Source organism: Phyllobates terribilis, unplaced genomic scaffold, assembly GCF_046119375.1.
Source record: "Phyllobates terribilis strain yellow unplaced genomic scaffold, ASM4611937v1 Scaffold_1__5_contigs__length_1240528914, whole genome shotgun sequence".
NCBI classification, from domain to species: Eukaryota; Metazoa; Chordata; class Amphibia; order Anura; family Dendrobatidae; genus Phyllobates; species Phyllobates terribilis.
Genome location: NW_027362761.1, coordinates 253066641 through 253091726, shown reverse-complemented (window position 1 = coordinate 253091726; position 25086 = coordinate 253066641). Strand labels below are relative to the sequence as shown.

The window sequence follows — 25086 nt, the reverse complement described above, 5'->3', positions numbered from 1 at the left end:
CGTGAAAATGAAAATATTGCGGCTAAAAGATCGTTTTTGTGGGAAAAAAATTATTTTATTTTTTTTTTCACGGCTCTACATGATAAACCTTTGCAAAACACTTGGGGGTTCAAAGTGCTCACCACACATCTAAATAAGTTCCCTGAGGGGTCTAGCTTCCAAAATAGGGTCACTTGGGGGGGGTTCCACTGTTTAGGCACATCAGGGGCTCTCCAAACGCAACATGGGGTCCGCTGACAATTCCAGAGCGTTTTACATTGAAAACGTCAATTGGCGCTCCTTCCCTTCCGAGCCCTGCCGTGCGCTCAAACAATGGCTTTCCCCCACACATGAGATAGATATTAATACCTGAAATTGCACAACAACTTTTGGGGTCCAATTTCTCCTGGTACCCTTGTGAAAATAAAAAAATTGGGGTCTAAAATAAAATATGTTAGTGAAAAAAAAAAAGTTAAAATGTTAATTTTTTCCTTTCACGTTCAATTAATTGGTGTGAAGCACCTGAAGGGTTAATAAAGTTCTTGAATGTGGTTTAGAGCACCTTGAGGGGTGCAGTTTTTAGAATGGTGTCACTTTTGGGTATTTTCTGTCATATAGACCCCTCAAAGTGACTTCAAATGTGATGTGGTCCCTAAAAAAAATGGTTTTGTAAATTTTGTTGTAAAAATGAGAAATCGCTGGTCAACTTTTAACCCTTATAGCTCCCTAATAAAAAAATTTTGGTTCCAAAATTGTGCTGATGTAAAGTAGACATGTGGGAAATGTTATTTATTAACTATTTTGTGTGACATATCTCTCTGATTTAAGGGCATAAAAATTAAAATTTTGAAAGTTGCAAAATTTTCGCCAAATTTCCGTTTTTTTCACAAATAAACGCAAGTGATACTGAAGAAATTTTACCACAATCATGAAGTACAATATGTCACGAAAAAACTGTCTCAGAATCAGGGGGATCCGTTGAAGCGTTCCAGAGTAATTACCTCAAAGTGACAGTGGTCAGAATTGTAAAAATTGGCCTGGTCATTAACGTGCAAACCACCTTGGGTTGTTAAGGGGTTAATGGTTTCCCCAAAAATTTGACCAGGTACAAATTAATCGATTTCTAACTTGAATACATTAAGATCATACCTTGTGCAGTCCTTTGAACTCATATCTGCGATCTCTGAACGCTCGCACAGTGTCTACATAGAAAGAATTCTCACGCTGGCAAATAGTAGTAACACGGTCTTCAAGTCTGGTGACATGGATCTTCTTGTAAGCCTTTCTGCAATAATCTAAGGAAAGGAAATTTGTTGATAGGTCACTGTCAGTCTCCCGTAAAGAGTCAAGCATTAAATTTAGTAAGATAGTCAGGTATTAATTTTTGCTCACCTGCCAATCGCTTCTTTTCATATTTGGCCTGCTCTTCTCGTGTCAGTACATGAAATGCTCTTGGTGGCTGTCCAGGAAAAAGTGGGGGAAACTTCTCAGATTCTAGCTGTTGCTGTATACGATGATACTCACTACGGCTGGCTGGCACTGCGTTTAAAAAGAAAATCATTTACTTGGTTCTAAAATAGAAGAAGATGACAGTTGCTATTGATAAAATTCTATGTAGATTGGCGGTGGAGGGAGTAGCGCTGCTTCTAGCTCCTCCCTCCTCATTCGCTCTTCCCGCTACATAGTATCTTCTCAGTACCAACTGTCATCTTTTATGTAGCGGTGAGGGCGGATAAGGAAGGAGAAGCTAGAAGCAGCGCTACTCCCTCCACCGCCCATCTACATGTAATTTTATCAATAGCAACTGTCATCTTCTATGTAGATGGGCGGTGGAGGGAGTAGCGCTGCTTCTAGCTCCTCCCTCCTCATCCGCCCTCCCCGCTATATAGTATCTTCTCAGCACCAACTCATCTTTTATGTAGCGGTGAGGGCGGATGAGGAAGGAGGAGCTAAAGGCAGCGCTCCTCCCTCCCGTCAACATAGAATCTTAACAATAGCCACTGCCATCTTCTATATCAGTAATGTAATAATCTGTTCTTAAGTACAGATTTTACCAGTGAATTGAGAATTTTGATAATGAATGACCAGTCATGGCAGAGAAAGAAGCAGATTTCTCTGATAAGGTATATTACAAAGTTTCTTATTTTCAAGTGAATATTTCTGTGACTGCCCTGCATACTTGCAGACATTAATTTAATATCATTAGGTTATTCATTGTATTTGCTCAAGTGCCAAACACATGTTAAACTAATCCAGGGGTGTAAACACTATATAGAGATAGCAGATTTTATAATAGAACAGACTCATTTTCTAAAATTACCCAAAAGATGGGCTTCATTTAAAGTTATTCTTGGAACCAGTATGGACTTTATAAATTAAATCTACAAGAAAGCTCTGACATCTAATGTGATAATAATCTGAAATCCAAGTCTCTAATGGCCAGTTTATTTGAGTCCGTTACATCTCCTGTCTGCAGACACCAATAATTGCTTCTGTTAAGCAAGGCAATAAAAATCTAAACTCAGTCTTCATTAACAGAATATGTTCTTGGAGGTTACATTAAAATATAATTGAACTAATAAAAGTTTTACATTTGGGAAAAGTGCAAGATTGTAGGTTTTAAAGTAACTTCAGCAATTTTCTTTTTTCCACATAAAATGCTAACTCAGCAATATGAAGTGTAATTTGCTTCATCACAGCTAAGTCAGCTCTATACATTGCGCTCGTTTTTCTTATGGGCAGCTGTGTTATGTGATTCCCAGCCTGACTACTAGCCCAATACATACTCTCCGGGGTAAACTACAGGATGACATAATTATCCATCAAATTCCAGCTTCCAACTCGCTCTCCTCCTAAGCTTCGCTATCCTTGTTTCTCTGTATGTCCCCATGCAGTGTTGTATGCAGAATCTGAAGCAGCTTCACTTTGCCCCCTGCTTGTAATAACTGACAGGAAGACATATCAAAAGCAGGAGGCAGGGAACGCAGTTGCACCACATGGGATACACAGAGACTTGAGAGCGAGTCAGCGGACAGCACCATGTTACTGACTGATTCATCACTGTGATACTTAGATAGGATAGAAAAGAGTAAGTGCAGTATGACAACACTTCCCATGAGGCCTTTCAAAAGGGTGTGAAGTGTAGTCTGTATTAAGGGAACCTTATCAGACGGGCAGAAGGAAGCAAGCTGCAGCAGACAACACAAAAATGGCAGATAAATTAAAACAGGAATATAGATGCACTGTAGAGGCAAAAAAGAAAAATGCTGGAGTGCTTCTTTAAATGCATAGAAAATAATAGCCCTTCCAAAAAAGATGCAAACATAAAGTGTGCACCCCACTAAATGTTTTAGGGGTGCCAGCCCATCTTGTTTTCTATTGATACATAGCATTCCGTGTGTAGTTTATTGACTATTATGGTCATAAAGTTTAGAGATTCACAACTGGCAGCCTTCATGAGCGCTGACCACTGCTATTAACCCCTTACATGCCACTGTCAAGCACTGCGCTTTGAGTCCATTGTGAGAGAAGTGTAATACAAATGTTGTTTTTTTGTCGTAAAAACAAACCAACAAAAAAAAAAAAAAACCCGCATGTTCGCGTTTTTACCATTTCACTTACTTGGAATTCTTGTTTTCATTTTTAAGCTTACTACATGGTTAAATGAATGGCATTTTTTCAATACTACTTGTCCTGAAAAGAACATGCCCCCATACGACTAGGTTGATAGCCATTATTATTATTAATTTTTTTTTTACTTTTCAGAAAGGGGAAGAAAGAAATGCATCAATGCAGAAATGCATGTTATCAATATCTGGCTAATAAAAATGTTTACTTTACTATTATATAAAAACACTAATACTCTATAACCACTTACTGAACTCTCCCCTCCACTGCCAAGTCATCTTGCGTTGGCATGTGGCTCCGGGCTTGTTGAAGTCACAAGCTGCGCAAGTCACTTCATCAACCATGGCAGAAGGCTAAAGTGAGACAAGAAATAAGAAAATGGGAAGTTTCCAAAAAAAAAAAAAAAAAAAAAAAAAGGAATAGGTTCATCTTTAAATCGTGTGGAAGTGCAGTGACTTATTACTAACCTGTAAACGATTTGTGAGAATAATATTGGGATACATGGCACCCACATCCAGATGGTAAATGAGTGGGCACTCAATTCTATTTGGCACTTCTTTCAGAGAATTTAACTTCCTTTTAATCTCATCACAAACCTAAAAAAGGACAAAGAGGTTAAAAGTAGCCAAATTTAGAAATACTAAAAAAAAGTGTGGACTTGTTTGTTTATTTATTTATTTTTTTTAATAGGAAATCTGAACCTCTTGAAAGTTGGTGACTTCCTCCAATGGGACTTTCTCCTCCTCTTCTACAGCATGACGGAGTGTCATTTCAACACGTTGCAGAAGGAAATCAAAGGCAGCCGGGTTCTGAAAAGGTAGGACACAAATAAGTCCACCGCCTTTTACTACCCATCATCCCAATGATCAGCTTAGCCCAGCTAATGAACAGCTTCCCCGCATGAGTTTACTAAATATTACCTTCCCAGTTACATAAAGCATAACCGAATGCCATACAGGCAAGCTCCCATATAACACCAGATGCATTTGAGCCACATCTTTTTAGAGAAACTCACCATTTTGAAACGGCAAGGAATGTCACTACGGAAGACGCCAGACTCCAAAGCTTCCACATGGCCACCCACATAGGTCTCAGAGTCCAGCACATGGCCATCACTTGTCAGCTTATTGAACACGGCTTCTTGTTTGTTCGGGAAGACTATATTTGCATGATAAGCCTGGACCATCAGCAAAGCCTCACACAGCGTTCCGGAGCCTTTCCTCAACACCTAAGTGCAAACATACCAGCAAGGGGAACATGGAGTAAGGCAAGTAAAAAGGTTAGCATTAAAGTGGTACAATACGCAGTGTCGATATATTACCTCATCAGGCTCCATAGGGATAATGGTGCAGAGAGCGAAGATGAATGGATGTACATACTTCATGTACATGTAATAAGTTGCAACAGCATCAGATACTGAGTATGTGGCCAGCACCTACAAAGTAATCACAGCATAAGAAATAGCTGGGTTTTAAGATATTAAACCAAACCAGGCTCATACAGTGAAGGAAAAAAGTATTTGATCCCTTGCTGTTTATGCAAGTTTGCCCACTGACATGAACAGTCTATAATTTTAAGGGTAGGTTAATTTTAACATTGAGAAATAGAATATCCCAAAAAAAAAAAAAAAAAAAAAAAACAAGAAAATTACATTGTATAAATTAGATACATTTTTTGCATTTTGCAGTGAGAAATAAGTACACTGCTCAAAAAATAAAGGGAACACTTAAACAGAATATAACGCCAAGTACATTAAACTTCTGTGAAATCAAACTGTCCACTTAGGAAGCAACACTGATTGACAATCAATTTCACATGCTGTTGTGCAAATAGAATAGACAATAGATGGAAATTATTGGCAATTATCAAGACACACTCAATAAAGGAGTGGTTCTGCAGATGGGGACCACAGACCACATCTCAGTACCAATGCTTTCTGGCTGATGTTTTGGTCACTTTTGAAGGTTGGTTGTGCTTTCACACTCGTGGTAGCATGAGACGGACTCTACAACCCACAGAAGTTGCTCAGGTAGTGCAGCTCATCCAGGATGGCACATCAATGCGAGCTGTGGCAAGAAGGTTTGCTGTGTCTGACAGCGTAGTGTCCAGAGGCTGGAGGCGCGACCAGGAGACAGGCCAGTGCACCATGAGACGTGGAGGGGGCCGTAGGAGGGCAACAACCCAGCAGCAGGACCGCTACCTCCGCCTTTGTGCAAGGAGGAACAGGAGGAGCACTGCCAGAGCCCTGCAAAATGACCTCCAGCAGGCCACAAATGTACATGTGTCTGCACAAACGGTTAGAAACCGACTCCATGAGGGCCCGACGTCCACAGATGGAGGTTGTGCTCACAGTCCAACACCGTGCAGGACGCTTGACATTTGCCACAGAACACCAGGATTGGCAAAGTCGCCACTGGCGCCCTGTGCTCTTCACAGATGAAAGCAGGTTCACACTGAGCACATGTGACAGAGTCTGGAGACGCCGTGGACAGCGATCTGCTGCCTGCAACATCCTTCAGCATGACCGGTTTGGCAGTGGGTCAGTAATGGTGTGGGGTGGCATTTCTTTGGAGGGCCGCACAGCCCTCTATGTGCTCGCCAGAGGTAGCCTGACTGCCATTAGGTACCGAGATGAGATCCCCAGACCCCTTGTGAGACCAAATGCTGGTGCGGTTGGCCCTGGATTCCTCCTAATGCAGGACAATGCCAGACCTCATGTGGCTGGAGTGTGTCAGCAGTTCCTGCAAGATGAAGGCATTGAAGCTATGGACTGGCCCGCCCGTTCCCCAGACCTGAATCAGATTGAGCACATCTGGGACATCATGTCTCGCTCCATCCACCAACGTCACGTTGCACCACAGACTGTCCAGGAGTTGGCAGATGCTTTAGTCCAGGTCTGGGAGGAGATCCCACAGGAGACCATCCGCAACCTCATCAGGAGCATGCCCAGGCATTGTAGGGAGGTCATACAGGCACGTGGAGGCCGCACACAATACTGAGCCTCATTTTGACTTGTTTTAAGGACATTACATCAAAGTTGGATCAGCCTGTAGTGTGTTTTTCCACTTTAATTTTGGGGGTGCCTCCAAATCCAGGCCTCCATTGGTTAATAAATTTGATTTCCATTGATTATTTTTGTGTGATTTTGTTGTCAGCACATTGAACTTTGTACAGAACAAAGTATTCAATGAGAATATTTCATTCATTTAGATCTAGGATGTGTTATTTGAGTGTTCCCTTTATTTTTTTGAGCAGTGTATTTGATCCCCTACAATCCATTAGGAGTTCTGGCTCCTACAGACCAGTTAGATGCTCCTAATCAACTCGTTACCTGCATTAAAGACAGCTGTCTTACATAGTCACCGGTATAAAAGACTCCTGTCCACAGACTCAATTAATCAGTCAGACTCTAACCTCTACAACATTGGCAAAGACCAAAGAGCTTTCTAAGGATGTCAGGGACAAGATCATAGACCTGCACAAAGCTGGAATGGGCTACAAAACCATAAGTAAGATGCTGGATGAGAAAGAACTGTTGATGCAATAGTAAGAAAACCGAAGAAATACAAAATGACTGTCAATCGACATCGATCTGGGGCACCATGCAAAATCTCACCTCATGGGGTATCCTTGATCATGAGGAAGGTGAGAGATCAGTCTAAAACTACACAGAGGGAACTTGTTAATGATCTCCAGGCAGAAGGGACCACAGTCACCAAGAAAACCATTGGTAACACATTACGCCTTAAAGGTTTAAAATCCTGCAGTGCCCGCAAGGTCCCCCTGCTCAAGAAGGCACGTGCAGGCCCGTCTGAAGTTTGCCAATGAACACCTGGATGATTCTGTGAGTTATTGGGAGAAGGTGCTGTGGTCATATGAGACAAAAATTTAGCTCTTTGGCATCAACTCATCTCGACGTGTTTGGAGTCAGAGAAATGCTGCCTATGACCCAAAGAAAACCATCCCCACTGTCAAGCATGGAGGTGGAAACATTAGGTTTTTTTGGGGGGGGGGTTCTCTGCTAAGGGCACAGGACTACTTCACTGCATCAATGGGAGAATGGATGGAGCCATGCACCGTAAAATCCTGAGTGACAACCTCCTTCCCTCTGCCAGGACATTAAAAATGGGTCGTGGCTGGGTCTTCCAGCAAGACAATGACCCAAAACATACAGCAACAGAGGAGTGGCTCAAAAAGAAGCACATTAAGGTCATGGAGTGGCCTAGCCAGTCTCCAAACCTTAATCCCATAGAAAACTTATGGGGGCAGTTGAAGCTCCGAGTTGCCAAGCGACAGCCTCAAAATCTTAATGATTTAGAGATGATCTGCCAAGAGGAGTGGACCAAAATTCCTCCTGTCATGTGCACAACCCTCATCATCAACTACAAAAAACGTCTCACTGCTGTGCTTGCAAACAAGGATTTTGCCACCAAGTATTAAGTGTTGTTTGCCAGAGGGATCAAATACTTATTTCTCACTGCAAAATGCAAAACCATTTATCTAATTTATACAATGTGATTTTCATTGATTTTTTTGGGGGATATTATATCTCTCAAAGGTAAAATTAACCCACCCTTAATATTATAGACAGTTCATGTCTTTGTCAGTGGGCAAACTTACAAAAACAGCAAGGGATCAAATAATTATCTCCTTCACTGTAACATCATATTTAAAATTCCCAAAAGGAGCATTGTAAGGCCTAGCAGTCTCCTTACGCTGATGTGGCACTCTCCACAATGAGAAATGTTCCTTTCATCTAGCCAAATCAGACCTCTTGCTTTGCACTAATGAGGGTCAAACACCCCAAAACACTTGTCTGCAAATGGATTGTCTTGCTTGGCTTCTTATCATACGTCATGTGGCAAGGCCTATTAGAAAGTCGATATTAATTTTTAGGACTGCTACATCCAATAGGTGCACAAGAGTTTAAGCCCTCTTCCTCTCATTTTCACAGAGCCAATATTCAGGTCTTACTGCATGTGATCAGATCGTTAAAGGACAATCAAATTTCACTTCTAAACAGCTACACATTTGAAACAGTTTAATCAGAAGAATAAGGCAATGTTCACATACAGCGTATTCTTTGCTGTATTTTTTTCATACAAAATGAAATTAAAAGCTGCATTTACAGTGCCAACAAAAGCTATGAGATTTCAGAAATCTCCTGCACACGCTTGTTTTATTTTTTCTGACAGTGAGAACTGCAGCATTTTTCAGATCTGCCGCATGTCAATTCATTCAGCAATTATGCAGCGTTTTTTCACCCATAGAGAGCAATGAAGTGAAAAAAAAAAAAGTTACAAAAAAACACAACTGCGTTTTTGAAGCTTTTGTTAGTGACTAAAACTAAAATTTTTATTAAACATACAGTACAGACCAAAAGTTTGGACACACCTTCTCATTTAAAGATTTTTCTGTATTTTCATGACCATGAAAATTGTACATTCACACTGAAGGCATCAAAACTATGAATTAACACATGTGGAATTATATACTTAACAAAAAAGCGTGAAACAACTGAAAATATGTCTTATATTCTAGGTTCTTCAAAGTAGCCACCTTTTGCTTTGATGACTGCTTTGCTCACTCTTGGCATTCTCTTGATGAGCTTCAAGAGGTAGTCACAGGAAATGGTTTTCACTTCATAGGTGTGCCCTGTCAGGTTTAATAATTGGGATTTCTTGCCTTATAAATGGGGTTGGGACCATCAGTTGTGTTGTGCAGAAGTCTGGTGGATACACAGCTGATAGCCCTACTGAATAGACTGTTAGAATTTGTATTATGGCAAGAAAAAAGCAGCTAAGTAAAGAAAAACGAGTGGCCATCATTACTTTAAGAAATGAAGGTCAGTCAGTGCGAAAAATTGGGAAAACTTTGAAAGCGTCCCCAAGTGCAGTTGCAAAAACCATCAAGCGCTACAAAGAAACTGGCTCACATGAGGACCGCCCCAGGAAAGGAAGACCAAGAGTCTCCTCTGCTTCTGAGGATAAGTTTATCCGAGTCACCAGCCTCAGAAATCGCAGGTTAACAGCAGCTCAGATTAGAGACCAGGTCAATGCCACACAGAGTTCTAGCAGCAGACACATCTCTTCAACAACTGTTAAGAGGAGACTTTGTGCAGCAGGCCTTCATGGTAAAATAGCTGCTAGGAAACCACTGCTAAGGACAGGCAACAAGCAGAAGAGACTTGTTTGGGCTAAAGAACGGAAGGAATGGACATTAGACCAGTGGAAATCTGTGCTTTGGTCTGATGAGTCCAAATTTGAGATCTTTGGTTCCAACCACCGTGTATTTGTGCGACGCAGAAAAGGTGAACGGGTGGACTCTACATGCCTGGTTCCCACCGTGAAGCATGGAGTAGGAGGTGTGATGGTGTGGGGGTGCTTTGCTGGTGACACTGTTGGGGATTTATTCAAAATTGAAGGCATACTGAACCAGCATGGCTACCACAGCATCTTGCAGCGGCATGCTATTCCATCCGGTTTGCGTTTAGTTGGACCATCATTTATTTTTCAACAGGACAATGACCCCAAACACACCTCCAGGCTGTGTAAGGGCTATTTGACCAAGAAGGAGAGTGATGGGGTGCTACGCCAGATGACCTGGCCTCCACAGTCACCAGACCTGAACCCAATCCAGATGTTTTGGGGTGAGCTGGACCGCAGAGTGAAGGCAAAAGGGCCAACAAGTGCTAAGCATCTCTGGGAACTCCTTCAAGATTGTTGGAAGACCATTTCCGGTGACTACCTCTTGAAGCTCATCAAGAGAATGCCAAGAGTGAGCAAAGCAGTCATCAAAGCAAAAGGTGGCTACTTTGAAGAACCTAGAATATAAGACATATTTTCAGTTGTTTCACACTTTTTTGTTAAATATATAATTCCACATGTGTTAATTCATAGTTTTGATGCCTTCAGTGTGAATGTACAATTTTCATAGTCATGAAAATACAGAAAAATCTTTAAATGAGAAGGTGTGTCCAAACTTTTGGTATGTACTGTATACTGTAGACAAAGTATACACAAAATCCAAACCCAAAAACCACTGTAAGGAAAAAAAACGCCAAAAAAGCGAGTTTTGAATGCAGTGTTTTTACTGCCAGAAGAGCAGGTCGTGGCCGTAGAAAAAAAATACCTGCAAAAATGCAGCATATGAACATAACCTAAAACTAAGTGTCATTTTAGAAAATGATGAGGATGAATCCTGCATCTTTGCTACTCACCGTGCAGTCTCACGTGTCACAACAACCGCACGAGAGCCCCAGGCCCGCGAGTGGTGACACCGCTGAAACAACGCGGGAACGGAAGGGGAGTATAAGCTTTTTTTATTTTAAATCGGGGCCAAACATTTAGATCAAGAAAGGGGTTGTCCTAGTAGTGGACAACCCCTTTAAGAGTGACTCCCCTATCCCAAATAAAAACTGAGAAAGAATTTAATATCCATTTTAGAACAATAAAGAGGTCATCACATCAGAGTCCATGTCCTGCAGCAGAGATAGGGAGATAAAGTCCTAAAACATTAGACAAATACTCTACATCAGTGAAGATGAATAGAGTTTGTGAATATTACAGAGATTGAATTGATAGGGGAGAGAGAAATGAGAGCCGTTAGTGTCAGACTCTGTGTTAGTGAATTTAGATCAGCTAGGGAGGTTAGATCAGCTAGGGAGGTTAGATCAGCTAGGGAGGTTAGATCAGCTAGGGAGGTTAGATCAGCTAGGGAGGTTAGATCAGCTAGGGAGGTTAGATCAGCTAGGGAGGTTAGATCAGCTAGGGAGGTTAGATCAGCTAGGGAGGTTAGATCAGCTAGGGAGGTTAGATCAGCTAGGGAGGTTAGATCAGCGATCTTCCATTCCACATCCCTCAAGATTCAATGAAGGGTTGATCTTCTCATCCCAAGTACTATGAATTACTGCTCCATTGTTGCTGTGTTTGATACCCTAATGCTCTATACACCATTCCATGATGCACTGCACATATATTTAATCTTTTATATACTGTAAGATGGCCGCTGGACAGGTCCTTGAGGGCAGATATGCATCATCAAGGCAGGTAGCCTCAGTGATGTAAGCCCGGAAAAGCAGGCTCCAGTACGCATAGTGCTGAGTTAATAGGGCGTGTCCAGGGCCGGGTTTATGAGCAGCAAAGAGATGGGTGGGACTGGCTGCTCACATAACCCTACGCCCAGGGGGGTGAAACGTCAGATAAAGAAGTCCAGCTGTATCATTAGTGCGTTGTGTGCAAGGTGAAAAGACCTTGCTGGTATGGCTCTGTCTGCTAGAGGCTTAGTGACGGTCTGACATTTATGCGGGTGAGCCCATGCTATGTGTGGACTGCTCATTTTCCACTTTGGTGCCATTATACCTTTTGTACCTAGAAGAGGTTGTCTTCGTTTGTTAAGCTGGGCAGTTTATGGACATTCAATAAACTGTACGTTTCTTCTGAACCAGACCCCTGTGTATGCAACAGCGTCTACCTGAGAGACTATCCCGAACAATATCATGTCAATATATTGATTTTTACGGAGAGGGGAGAGGGATGTCTCCTACAATGATAGCCATTGCCACATGACAACCAAAAGTGAGTGAAAAAAAACATTCATCTTTTTAACTACTGTAAATTGGCTGCTCTATATTTGTTATTAAAACCCAACAGTGTCTTCATTTTATAATGGTACAGGTTTTACCTGTGGTTCTTCGGTGGCCATACGACACATCTCCTCTGGATCCAGCTCTACTGGGTCATAGCCCAATTTAGCCTTTGCAGCTGCCTTTAGGTTATGGCTTCCGACAGGAAGGTAACTATCTCTCTTTACCCACCTACAATAGAGAAAAAATAAGATTAAAACAATTCCTCACTCATTAGACAGCTGATGAGAGTACCTTCCTGTTAGGCAAGCAGTTGAACAGTCGGAAACCGCTAATTAAAAGGGGTCATCCAGGATTTTTAGTATATTTTTGTGTATGAAGCGAAGAACTAACAAGCAGATAGTTGCTAACCAATGGTCTGTTCAGCACGGGGACGATCTCTCCCGAATCAGCTGGTAATCCACGTGCTTCAGTTTCACCTCTCGTCAACAGAGCAGCACCTTTTCTTCCAGTCAGCGCTATCGACTGGGTGTCTCTGCAGACGCTATGCTGTTTGTCAGCCTGCTCCCCGCAGTTAGAAAGTGGGGAGCCGGCTGTCAATCAGCCTCATATAAGCTGAGACGCTGCATCAACAGAGCAGAGTGGAAAATAAAACGCTGCTCTATCGACATGAAGTCAGCGGAAATAAGGGAATTGCCGAGAGAAGTCCGTGAACACTTGGTGGAGATCATTGCCGGGCAGAACAGGCAGCTAGTTAGCAACTACCTGCCTGTTAGTTCTTAGCCCCATATGAAAAAAAAAAAAAAAAAAAAAAAGAGAAAGAAAATGATAGAAGTCCCAAATAACCACTTTAGGAGGTATTAGGACAACTTTAATAATATGTACCTGAGACAATCCATATGTATACAGGAAGGAGACTTGTACTCCCCTTGACTGTCTTTTTGAAAGCCAATCTCTTGTAACATGCTCATCCCATGAATTGTGGCACGAGTTTCAACAAAAGGCCTGAAACAGATAAAGATCAGTCTCCATACAACATCCACTGCAAGAATAAAATAAAAATGCTAAATACTTACCAGTCAAAGAAGTCTCCATTGTACGTTACAATTATATTTGGCTTAGTTTCCTGAAGGTGCTCAAACCAACGCTGAATTAGATGTGCCTGAAAACAGGAGGACATACTGTAGACAAACTTGGTCTGTTAAAAACTGTTCTCTCACCTACATCACATAACTGTTCTATATAGTGACAGAAAAAAAAAATAGAAAAAAAATACTTTAAAAGCACTCACATAACTGTTCTATATAGTGACAGAAAAAAAAAATAGAAAAAAAATACTTTAAAAGCACTCAATTAAAAGCCCCTTATAATTGCTTTAAAACTGGAAGTCTGGGGACTTTCATGTGTCAAATGGCAGTCTATTTGCCGTGCATCAAAAGGGTATATGCACATGGAGTACTTTTGAGGCGCTAAAAGCACTTCAGGAAGGTCTCCTAATTTGAGAAGCTTTTCGTTTTTTCCCCCTTCACCCTTTTGATTGGACAGTGCCTAGTTTGGAGCGTATTCAAAGAAGACGTTTCAAAGAAGTGAAATTCACTTTTTCTCCCAAAAGGCATTTTCCAAAATGTGAAGCAGAAGAAAAACTGAACAGCAAGGTGGTTTTCCAATACAAATTAATAGGAAGAATTTTTAAAGCTTTTTTTTGAGCAAATTTTCCAAAGTTTTTAAGAGCTGTGCGTCAACAGACTTTGGAAACTCCATGTGCACATATACACCCTAAGTTTTCACAAAGATTAGTTTTGCAATACAATTTTTGGCAGTGTGGTTTCGGTAGATAACAAAAAGAAGCCAAGGTGGCCAGTTTTGCCTAGCGGCAAAGAGGTGCTGCCATTCTGCACATGTGAAAATATCCTACCCGTAGTCTCACATGCGGCCATATAATGCATTTTCAAAAATAAATAGTTGAAAAACGTGTATTTTGAGGCTTGAAGTGTTCTCTCCAAGCAGCAGCCTGGCCTGTTTTATTATGAAGCATTAAAGGGAAAATCTCATGTTCCCCCCAGGGTGCTTAAACTGCTCATAGGACATTTTAGACCATTACTGGGAATTACAGTAAATGTTTAACTCAAATATTTAAGACAACATATTATTTGGACCTAAAAAGGTGGTTATATGGTATAACTTCACACAACATAATTAGACAAAATGATCATTTACCAACCTCTCTGTAAATGATACTGCACCATTATTATTAAGCCTTGCTATATATACACTCATAATATACAAATATGTAGCAGAGTATCAATGCAAGCCAAAGCATGCCTTAGCTATATTTAAGTACTTATTAATGGAGAATTAGATTGTCAACCATTCAATGTGATATTAAAGTGTTTATATTTTAATACCATAATAAATATTCAAGTACTTGTTATTCAAGGTGACATTAGTACATATATGGGACATTAATCATCTGATATGAGAATAGGATACCAGTCATTTAGTATGACATTAGAACGCTGATCATTCAATAGGATATTAAAATGAAATCATCCAATATAATAGAAATCCAATACTATATGTTGAAAGAGGTTTTCTCCTTCTTGTCCATTTAGACCGCCTAAGGGCGTTCATTTACTAGTTTTACCTGCTTGTGGTACTTAGTATTAAATGTAGATATCTCAACTCAAAGATGGCGGATCTTCAGTAACCACCACCCTTATGTATTCGGACTGAGGATTCTGTAAAACCTAATGATTTTGTTCCCCTTGACATATTTCACCGCTAACCAGTGTGATCAAGAATGATCAGCGTTCTAATGTCATACTAAATGAATGGTATCTTACTATCATATCAGATGATTACAATATTGTCTTACGTCACGTTGAATGACTGATACTCTAATATTTTAATACCATAATAATTATTCAACACTTTAATATCACACTGAATGGTTGACAATCTAATTCTACATTAATAAGCATTTACATATAGCTAAGGCAAGCTTTGGCTAGCACCGATACTCCGCTACATATTTATTTGGGGGACACACACTATATTAGGTGCCAGTTTGGATAATATAAATAAGAATTCACTCCAATTATAAGTGGTGGACAGTGAGGAACTTTTACTTTTACAGTATAAATAGCAGAGCTTTTTAATATTAATAAAAGTGAATTTACAGGGTGGTGGAAGACTGGTAAATTATTGTCCATTTGACTAATGGTTTTGTATGTTTAATTCAGAGGCACATATTTGCGCGAAATCAACTTACATGCTGCTGCTCGCCATATTCCATTTATCCCGGACTAGCCCAGCAAGGTGTTTACTCACCAAGGCTAGTCCAGGCTCAGTAGCCGTAGTCATGTTCTTGATGTCTTCGCTCCCTGGGCAGAGCAGAAGACATGGGCAGTGCAGGGTATGTCAATCGCACCCAGGGTACATTGCCAGACTAGTTTGGGGTAATATGCATACGGCAATTGGGAACGTCCATTTCAGCAACCAGTAGTCCAAGCTCAAAAATCTAATGATAAATATTTCTAGCATATGTAAAACATTTGAAAAGTTTCATAAACTGAATATAGACTATACACTGAGAAGACCATATTTACCTCATCAGGCTCGTTGAAAATACAAAAAGGACCCTCATATTCTGGTTTTGGAGTGAACTCAAAATCTTCAATGTCTTCAGAGACAATCTCCCGGTTTGTAATTAGATAACCCTAAAATAAGGTAAAAAGTAATGAGTAAATGTCTACATACACAAAGGGGCCTAAATAATAGGTATTCACATCTCATAGTGATGGCATATTGCAAGGATATGCCATCACTTTGATTGGTGGGGTTCCAACCTTTGCTCCCCCAGTGATTGTAAAGATGAATGGAAAGTAGGGATACATCTTCCTACATAGCACCGCTCATTCCCTGAAAGGGCCAAAGCTTCAGTGCCTGCTGGATTACTGGGATATACTACAGAAATAGGACACTGAACTCTAGAGACCGGGAATTGTAGAACAACGCTAAAATAATCAGAATGCAGCACAGAGTTAAACTAACCTGTCCATCAATCATGTAGGAGATCATCATAATCTGGTCAGTTTCAGCATCGGGAAACTTTAGTGGCAGCTTCGTGGTTTCAATGTCAAAAGCTAAAACCACTGGATCCTAAACAGACATCAAAAAGGTTAATACATGAAATATTCAGCAGAGAGTATACAAGGACAATATTAATAAGAATTAACGCTTACCGGCCTTTCCACAAGGTCATCACGTCTTATGATTTCTGGGGGTGCAGTGCTTCCGCGATATCTAATATTATACCAGTGAGCCTGATGACAGAGAAGGTGTTAGATGGTGTTCTTTGGAGGACATGTCCAAGATGGAAATGATTAGCAACCGAGTTGCTAATTGAAAACGCACGGAGGTCCTGCTGCTATCCTGGTATGTGTTAAACCACTGTATGTATGTATGTATGTATGTATGTCCGTACAGATCAAAAGTTTGGACACCTTCTCATTTAAAGAAATTTCTGTATTTTCATGACTATGAAAATTGTACATTCACACTGAAGGCATCAAAACTATGAATTAACACATGTGGAATTATATACTTAAAATAGTGTGAAACAACTGAAAATGTGTCTTATATTCTAGGTTCTTCAAAGTAGCCACCTTTTGCTTTGATGACTGCTTTGCACACTCTTGGCATTCTCTTGATGAGTTTCAAGAGGTAGTCACAGGAAATGGTTTTACTTCACAGGTGTGCCCTGTCAGGTTTAATAAGTGGGATTTCTTGCCTTATAAATGGGGTTGGGACCATCAGTTGTGTTGTGCAGAAGTCTGGTGGATACACAGCTGATAGTCCTACTGAATAGACTGTTAGATTTTGTATTATGGCAAGAAAAAAGCAGCCAAGTAAAGAAAAACGAGTGGCCATCATTACTTTAAGAAATGAAGGTCAGTCAGTGCGAAAAATTGGGCAAACTTGGAAAGTGTCCCCAAGTGCAGTTGCAAAAACCATCAAGCGCTACAAAGAAACTGGCTCACATGAGGACCGCCCCAGGAAAGGAAGACCAAGAGTCACCTCTGCTTCTGAGGATAAGTTTATCCGAGTCACCAGCCTCAGAAATCGCAGGTTAACAGCAGCTCAGATTAGAGACCAGGTCAATGCCACACACAGTTCTAGCAGCAGACACATCTCTACAACAACTGTTAAGAGGAGACTTTGTGCAGCAGGCCTTCATGGTAAAATAGCTGCTAGGAAACCACTGCTAAGGACAGGCAACAAGCAGAAGAGACTTGTTTGGGCTAAAGAACACAAGGAATGGACATTAGACCAGTGGAAATCTGTGCTTTGGTCTGATGAGTCCAAATTTGAGATCTTTGGTTCCAACCACAGTGTCTTTGTGCGACACAGAAAAGGTGAACGGATGGACATGAAGGAGGAGGTGTGATGCTGCTTTGCTGGTGACACTGTTGGGGATTTATTCAAAATTGAAGGCATACTGAACAAGCATGGCTACCACAGCATCTTGCAGCGGCATGCTATTCCATCCGGTTTGCGTTTAGTTGGACCATCATTTATTTTTCAACAGGACAATGACCCCAAACACACCTCCAGGCTGTGTAAGGGCTATTTGACCAAGAAGGAGAGTGATGGGGTGATACGCCAGATGACCTGGCCTCCACAGTCACCAGACCTGAACCCAATCGAGATGGTTTGGGGTGAGCTGGACCGCAGAGTGAAGGCAAAAGGGCCAACAAGTGCTAAGCATCTCTGAGAACTCCTTCAAAATAGTTGGAAGACCATTTCCGGTGACTACTAGGGTTGAGCGAGTATGTTCTGACCAAGTATGCTCGGGCCGAGCTCCGAGTATTTACAGATGCTCGGTGATAAGGTTAAATCGCTCCCGTGTGCATGATTTGCAACTGTTTGACAGCTTTATTACATGTGAGGAATGTGTAAGAAATAGACATTCCTCACATGTAATAAAGCTGTCAAACAGTTGCAAATCATGCACACTGGAGCGATTTAACCTTATCACCGAGCAGCTGTAAATACTCGGAGCTCGGCCCGAGCATACTCGGCGAAAGGGTTAATAGAACATACTCGCTCAACACTAGTGACTACCTCTTGAAGTTCATCAAGAGAATGCCAAGAGTGTGCAAAGCAGTCATCAAAGCAAAAGGTGGCTACTTTGAAGAACCTAGAATGTAAGACATATTTTCAGTTGTTTCACACTTTTTTGTTAAGTATATAATTCCACATGTGTTAATTCATAGTTTTGATGCCTTCAGTGTGAATGTGCAATTTTCATAGTTCTGAAAATGCAGAAAAATCTTTAAATGAGAAGGTGTGTCCAAACTTTTGGTCTGTACTGTATGTATGTATGTATATGCGATTCACGACCATTTTTCCCCCTTTTGTGTGTGTCCCCTCCCCCCACCGTTTTTATTCTTGTATAATAAAATATTTGAATTTTATACTTCCTTATTGCCTCACTGACTTTCTATTGGATTTTTTTTGTAGTTTGATTATATTTAACTCACCAATTAGTCTCTTGGCTAGATCGATTCAAACATATGCACATATCTCTCACTATACCTACAGTCTTATGTTTTTGTGCATATTAACTCTGTTAGTTCCTTGTCACCCATTTTGATTATAAATGCAATGTATCACAACCTAAAAATGATAAAATTGCTTCTTAATGCAAATAACTGCTACATTTATGGAGAAGGATACAACATAGTAACATAGTCTTCCTTCAACCTTAAAAACTAAGTCTATCTAGTTCAACCCATAGCCTAACATGTATGCATACAAGAGGTATGCAATAGGCTACAGGCTGCTAACTATAGGCTTTAATTGGCTACAAAATCTGCAAATGAATAAACCACGTATGGTTGAGTTGATGAGTTGGTGGGAGTCAGTTCACATTTTTCTTTGAAAACTTTGATTAGAAATAGATTGGTGATAACGTAACACATACCACATGTATTTTAAGATCGATGGAAAGCCGCACATGGTAGGGGACATCATATTCTCGCATATCAATTATGTTCTCCATCTGATCAGATATCTTCTTAGACGGACCTTCCTCTTCAGGAGCCAAGTTATTACCAGTCAAAGCACTGCAAAAATGCATCACCGTAGGTGAAATATACAATAAGGAGACAACAGTCATTATAAAATATCCAGATCTTCATGAACAACTATTCCCACATAAATTTGGCATCTGGATCAGAGCTTCTCAAGAGAAAACCTGCGACCTAAGCTGTATTAACATTATAACATTGGGATTAATTTATCTGTGTTGCATCTATTTAATCACTGACTGAGACTCAACGTGAATGCCCCTTATAGACCTGGTGCATACCCCCAAAAGTACCCGTACTACAAGATAAATACATAGGGATCAGAATATTTCATATTAAAAGGGATTGTCCAGCTAGAAACCATGTGTCAAACTTCAAATGTTTACAACTTGCTCACATACTGTCTTTAAATCAAATGCCTTCAACAACGCAAATATTAGGAGGGCACCGGACATATGTCAATATAAATGTTGGAGGTGCAAAATCACAAAATTCACAGTGAACACACTGATAATGAAGGTAAAAAAGAAATAGTAACCACAACGCAAAAAAATAAAAAAATGTGTTCACACACATCACTGGCCATGTTCTAGCATAAAAAATAAGAAGTTCTCCGGTGTCACAGCCATCCCAAAAATAGAACTGCTGGAACTCCGGACCAGTGTTGACTACTGGACATTTAATAATGACAGTAGGGTCTACCGGATAACATTTCATTAGTACTATGAGAATTTAAAAAAAATAAAATAAAATTGTGTGTAATTTTCAGACACAAAAACCTAAGTGGGCTGACATACTTGATTGAGTGTAGGTATACGGCGCACTAATACCTGGATAGCATAGCAGTGTAAGCATCACTGGCATGATCTCGCTCCTTGTTCTTTCGCACAGCTGGAGAAATCTCTTTCCTAACTTTTATAAGATCATCCACAGAGTGAAAACATAACTTTATATAACTTCTTTTCAGTCCTACAAGATGATTTGGCTGAAAAATTAAAGTGGAAGGCAAAAGATGTAAAATTCCACCACCATTTGGTAATCACTTACTGGTAACATTTTTTTCCTTTTTTTTTTTTGGAGGATGGGGTTGTAACAACTCAAAGATTTTTGGTCAATTGCAGAAAACATTATAAATATTCACTGGTTCAACCACCCCCTCCCACCATCACTTCAGCACCCACAGTCCAGTGGTCTACGCTGGAAGGAGAAAATCACATCTCGTTTGGAGACGATCATGGAGGTCAACGACTGCCTGTAGCACTCCAGTGAATGCTATGGGAGGTCACCATTGACGTGCCATTCATCAGCCGCCTACTATGAGCAAACACTATTTCTGCTATGATGCAGAATTCTTGTTATCAAAAATCTCAGCATGTAAAGTCAGTTGTTTTTTTGGGCTTAGTATGCAGTGAGTGCTTATACACAGAAACCCATCTTACTAAACATTGTGAAGTATTGGGAAAAGGATACAAGTCAGATGTTGTTAGGCCTTTGTACACAGGCGAATAAATGGCAATGATAAATGTCAGTAAACAATATGGGTAGTTAAATCGGAGCTTGCTAATGATTGGCGGGGGAGGGGTTCTTTACGACCCCTCATGCACTCGGGGATATGATGTTGACAAGTGCAGGACAGTTAATGTTCAAACCAAGCGCACCCTCGCTTCAGTCGTTTCAGGTGAACTTGCAACATGTCTGTATTTGCCTATATCTCATCCTCTGTCATCTATTTCCGTAAGGAGAAATCTGCAGTCACTGAATACAAATTTTACCAATGAACTGGTGGTAAAAGATCAATCAAGCAGGAGAAAAAATAAAGCAGATTTGTGATAACATTAAAGTGTTTCTTATTTTCACATGTACTATTCATTTATGAAATGAAAATTAAAATGAATTTTACGTTCAGTGTAATTTAATAGACCCCATTTAAGGAGCTTGTCCACTACTGTTTGATTGATGACCTGTCCTAAGGATACTGACCGAATACTGACCAAATACTGATAGTGGGGCTGAGGCCTAAAACTGACAACACTAAGCTTTCTGATACTTACCAAATCCAGGTCTTCCTTGGGTAGAGTATCCAATTTTGCTATCTTTCCTTGGAACTTCTTGGAAAGAAAAGAGGAGACTTCCCTCTCGCAACCCTGATAAAATAAGAAGTTAAATTCAGACTGACGACATGGCCGGAAAACAGAAACAGACGGAAAAGGGGAGTTACCTTTTTTGTAGCGACATAAAAATACGGCTTATACGGTAGTGCAACCTGCAGGAAAGTGAAGTGGTTGGAGATGTTGTCATGGATACATCAATAGGGGAAGCTTTTACACATTGATAACATGTATTTACTTTACGCATGCACCAAACTCACATCACAGATACACAGATCCTTCCATGGAGCAGATTAGCAGGTCTTATAGCAATGTGAAGGTATGGCAGATGTGATGTCCCTGATACATTACACATGAATACAAGTACAAAAAAGGGTGATTCACGGAATAAAAAAAGAATGACCCCAAGCGAGCTACTCTCCGAAATACAACACTTATTGGATTGTCTGTTCATGTTACCATTTCTGAAAAAGTCAAGGTGCTTCCTTTTATATAAAGCGGCTTCGGGGTTTACCTTGAACCTGCTCCCATCTTCCTGTATGAAGTAATAATCTACGGCACTCACGAGGCGTTTGTCCTCATCAAGAACTTCAGTCTTAAAAATAAATAAATAAATAATAGATAGATATCTCTCTATCATGATGGAATATTAATATCTGGTATAAATCACTTAAAGGGGTTTTTATCAGAGCAAACAGCTAAAGTTGCAGGCAGTCAATTTCTCGGCAGGGTCCGCTGTGTATTGTATGACGGCCATTCAGATAAAAGGGCGGCAGCCACTGATATGGATAGTGTGTTCCCAGAACATTGTCCCCAACTAGGGGACCCTCTGATGCCGCAGCTTATGTACACGAGGTTATAATAGGCCACACTTACCGGGTGCATGTTCAGCAGCCATCCTGTTTTCTCCCCAGGTTCCTTTATCCTCTCAAAGCCATACTGAGCATCAATCTTATCAGTCCACTGGCTGCGCTCCAGTCTCTTAGCGGCCGAATTTGATGAAGAATCATCTCTAAAATAAAAAAAACACAAAGTATTTCTGTGAGTAGCGGGACGTGCCAAATAAACTTCTGCCCACATAAGGCACCCAAAATTATGATTGCTTCACAGTACAGTTATTAAAGATACCGTACTGTACAAACATTTTACGCAGTAAAATGTTTGTTTTTTGTTCTTTAAATAGAAGTGTTAAGAGTTTATTTGTATCAATTAACTTGATGCAAAGTGAATGAATAAAATATCTACATCAAATCAATAATTGGTGGGTATCGCCACCCTTCAAAAGAGAATCAGTTCTTCTAGGTACAGTTGCACAAAGTCAGGGATTTTGAGAAACCAAGCATACGAAAGTTGATAATGATCATTATTTTGATATTTAAGATGAAACAGTAAATAAATTAATCAAACAGCTGTGTAGGAGGCTTAAAACTGGACGAGGAACAGTCAAACTGCTTAAAAGGAGAAGATTGGGAAAACAGTCTGTCACAGGTCTTACATCATGTCAAGACTGACCACAGCAACAAGACACAAGGTAGTTATACTGCATCAGCAAGGTCTCTCTCAGACAAAGATTGCAAAACAGACTCCGGTTTCAAAATGTGCTTTTCAAGCCATTTTGAAGAATCAGCACGAAATGGGCAACGTTGAGAACTGTAGACGCAATGGTCGGCCAAGAAAGCTTAGTGCAGCAGCTGAAAGACACACAATGTTTACTTCCCTGCAAAATCAGAAGATGTCCAGGAGTGTCATTAGCTCAGAACTGGCAGCAACCAGTGGGATCCAACTACACCCACTGTTAGGAGAAGTTTGTCCAGAAGTGGTCTACATTGAAGAAGCAGCCAAAAACTCACACCTTCTACATGAAAACAAGCCAATGACTCAAGTGTGCATGAAAACATAGGAAATAGGATGCACAAGAATGGCAGAAGTGCTCTGGACTAATGAGCCAAGATTTAAAGCATTTGTCTGTAAGGCTTAGTGCCCACGATGCAGAAATGAAGCAGAAATTTTCCAGAGCATTTCTGCATGTCCTTCGCAGAAAAAACGCATGCAGATTTAACACGCGTCTTTACTTGCGGATTTGCCATGCGTTTTTCCAATGCATTGTATAGGCAAATCCGCATGCGGAAACGCACAAGAAATAGTCATGCTGCGATTTTATCCGCACAGAAAAAATCCTGACCATTTGCACAGAACTTGAAGAATGTCATAGGAAGTCATGGAATAAGGTATGCAATGCGTTTCTGGAGCGTTTCAGTGCTGCAAATCCGCACCAAAAACGCATCGTGGGCACACAGCCTAACAGAAAGCAATTTGTTTGCGAAAGGCTGGACAGTGGTTTAATAATGAGTGTTTGCAGGCAATAGTGAAGCATGGTGGAAGTTCCTTGCAAGTTTGGCGATGCATTTCAGCAAATGGAGTAGGTTAAGTTTAATGGTGTACTCAAATGTCGAGAAATGAGGGAGGCTTGGTATCATGCAATACAAGCAGGGAGGCGTCAGATTGGCTTAAAATTTATTCTGTAGCAGGACAATGACCCCAATGGGCAGCGTTATACCAGGCTGGTGCCCCCTCTCCTATAGCTCACTGTGCATCCTGAATATGAGCAGCGTTATACCAGGCTGGTGCCCCCTCTCCTATAGCTCACAGTGTATCCTGATCATGGGCAGCATTATACCAGGCTGGTGCCCCCTCTCCGATAGCTCACTGTGTATCCTGATCATGGGCAGCGTTATACCAGGCTGGTGCCCCCTCTCCTATAGCTCACTGTGTATCCAGATCATGGGCAGCGTTATACCAGGCTGGTGCCCCCACTCCTATAGCTCACTGTGTATCCAGATCATGGGCAGCGTTATACCAGGCTGGTGCCCCCTCTCCTATAGCTCACTGTGTATCCTGATCATGGGCAGCGTTATACCAGGCTGGTGCCCCCACTCCTATAGCTCACTGTGTATCCAGATCATGGGCAGCGTTATACCAGGCTGGCGCCCCCACTCCTATAGCTCACTGTGTATCCAGATCATGGGCAGCGTTATACCAGGCTGGTGCCCCCTCTCCTATAGCTCACTGTGTATCCTGATCATGGGCAGCGTTATACCAGGCTGGTGCCCCCACTCCTATAGCTCACTGTGTATCCTGATCATGGGCAGCGTTATACCAGGCTGGTGCCCCCTCTCCTATAGCTCACTGTGTATCCTGATCATGGGCAGCGTTATACCAGGCTGGTGCCCCCTCTCCTATAGCTCACTGTGTATCCTGATCATGAGCAGCGTTATACCAGGCTGGTGCCCCCTCTCCTATAGGTCACTGATTATCAGCAGCTTTCACATTGCACGTTTTGTTCTCACTCAGTAACAGAGAGTGAATTGTTTTCAGCCTGAGGAGACCCGACAACTAACCAGCCCCGTATCGCGGATACTCACTGCGGGCCCTCCCCGTCACCCCGCGATTCGCCGGTTCTAAGCTTCCCGCTGTTCTGCAGCACCATCCCGGCACAGCACCGTATTTCCCGCGCTAAGCAATTCCCGCCTGGTGCCGCTCAAGCTCCGCCTACTTCAGGGAGGTCCCTTTACTCTGCACAGCCAATCAGAGGAGAGCTCTGTTTGCCTCCATCCAATGTCTGTCGCGTAACAGTCTACCAATCAGATTTCAAGTACCCTAGTAAAAGCCAATCAGCACGCTGTTTTGTTAGGGA

The 25086-nt window shown here is 41.2% G+C and overlaps 1 protein-coding gene across 1 annotated transcript in view; it reads right to left on the bottom strand.

Annotated features, from left to right (window-relative positions):
• Positions 1-24969, bottom strand: part of POLE (DNA polymerase epsilon, catalytic subunit) — a 67086-nt gene extending 42117 nt beyond the window's left edge. The window contains exons 1-20 of the mRNA XM_073671173.1: positions 24815-24969; positions 22269-22404; positions 21907-21987; positions 21503-21547; positions 21336-21428; positions 20115-20269; positions 19179-19320; positions 16435-16515; positions 16244-16351; positions 15799-15909; positions 13267-13352; positions 13076-13195; positions 12289-12421; positions 4928-5041; positions 4622-4834; positions 4308-4415; positions 4074-4202; positions 3857-3959; positions 1372-1518; positions 1129-1274 (exon numbers count right to left, since the gene is read on the bottom strand). Coding sequence (XP_073527274.1) covers positions 1129-1274; positions 1372-1518; positions 3857-3959; positions 4074-4202; positions 4308-4415; positions 4622-4834; positions 4928-5041; positions 12289-12421; positions 13076-13195; positions 13267-13352; positions 15799-15909; positions 16244-16351; positions 16435-16515; positions 19179-19320; positions 20115-20269; positions 21336-21428; positions 21503-21547; positions 21907-21987; positions 22269-22404; positions 24815-24879 — 2316 coding nt within the window. The 5' untranslated portion in view covers positions 24880-24969. The remainder of the gene's footprint in view (positions 1-1128; positions 1275-1371; positions 1519-3856; positions 3960-4073; positions 4203-4307; positions 4416-4621; positions 4835-4927; positions 5042-12288; positions 12422-13075; positions 13196-13266; positions 13353-15798; positions 15910-16243; positions 16352-16434; positions 16516-19178; positions 19321-20114; positions 20270-21335; positions 21429-21502; positions 21548-21906; positions 21988-22268; positions 22405-24814) is intronic.
• Positions 24970-25086: the final 117 nt, after the last annotated feature.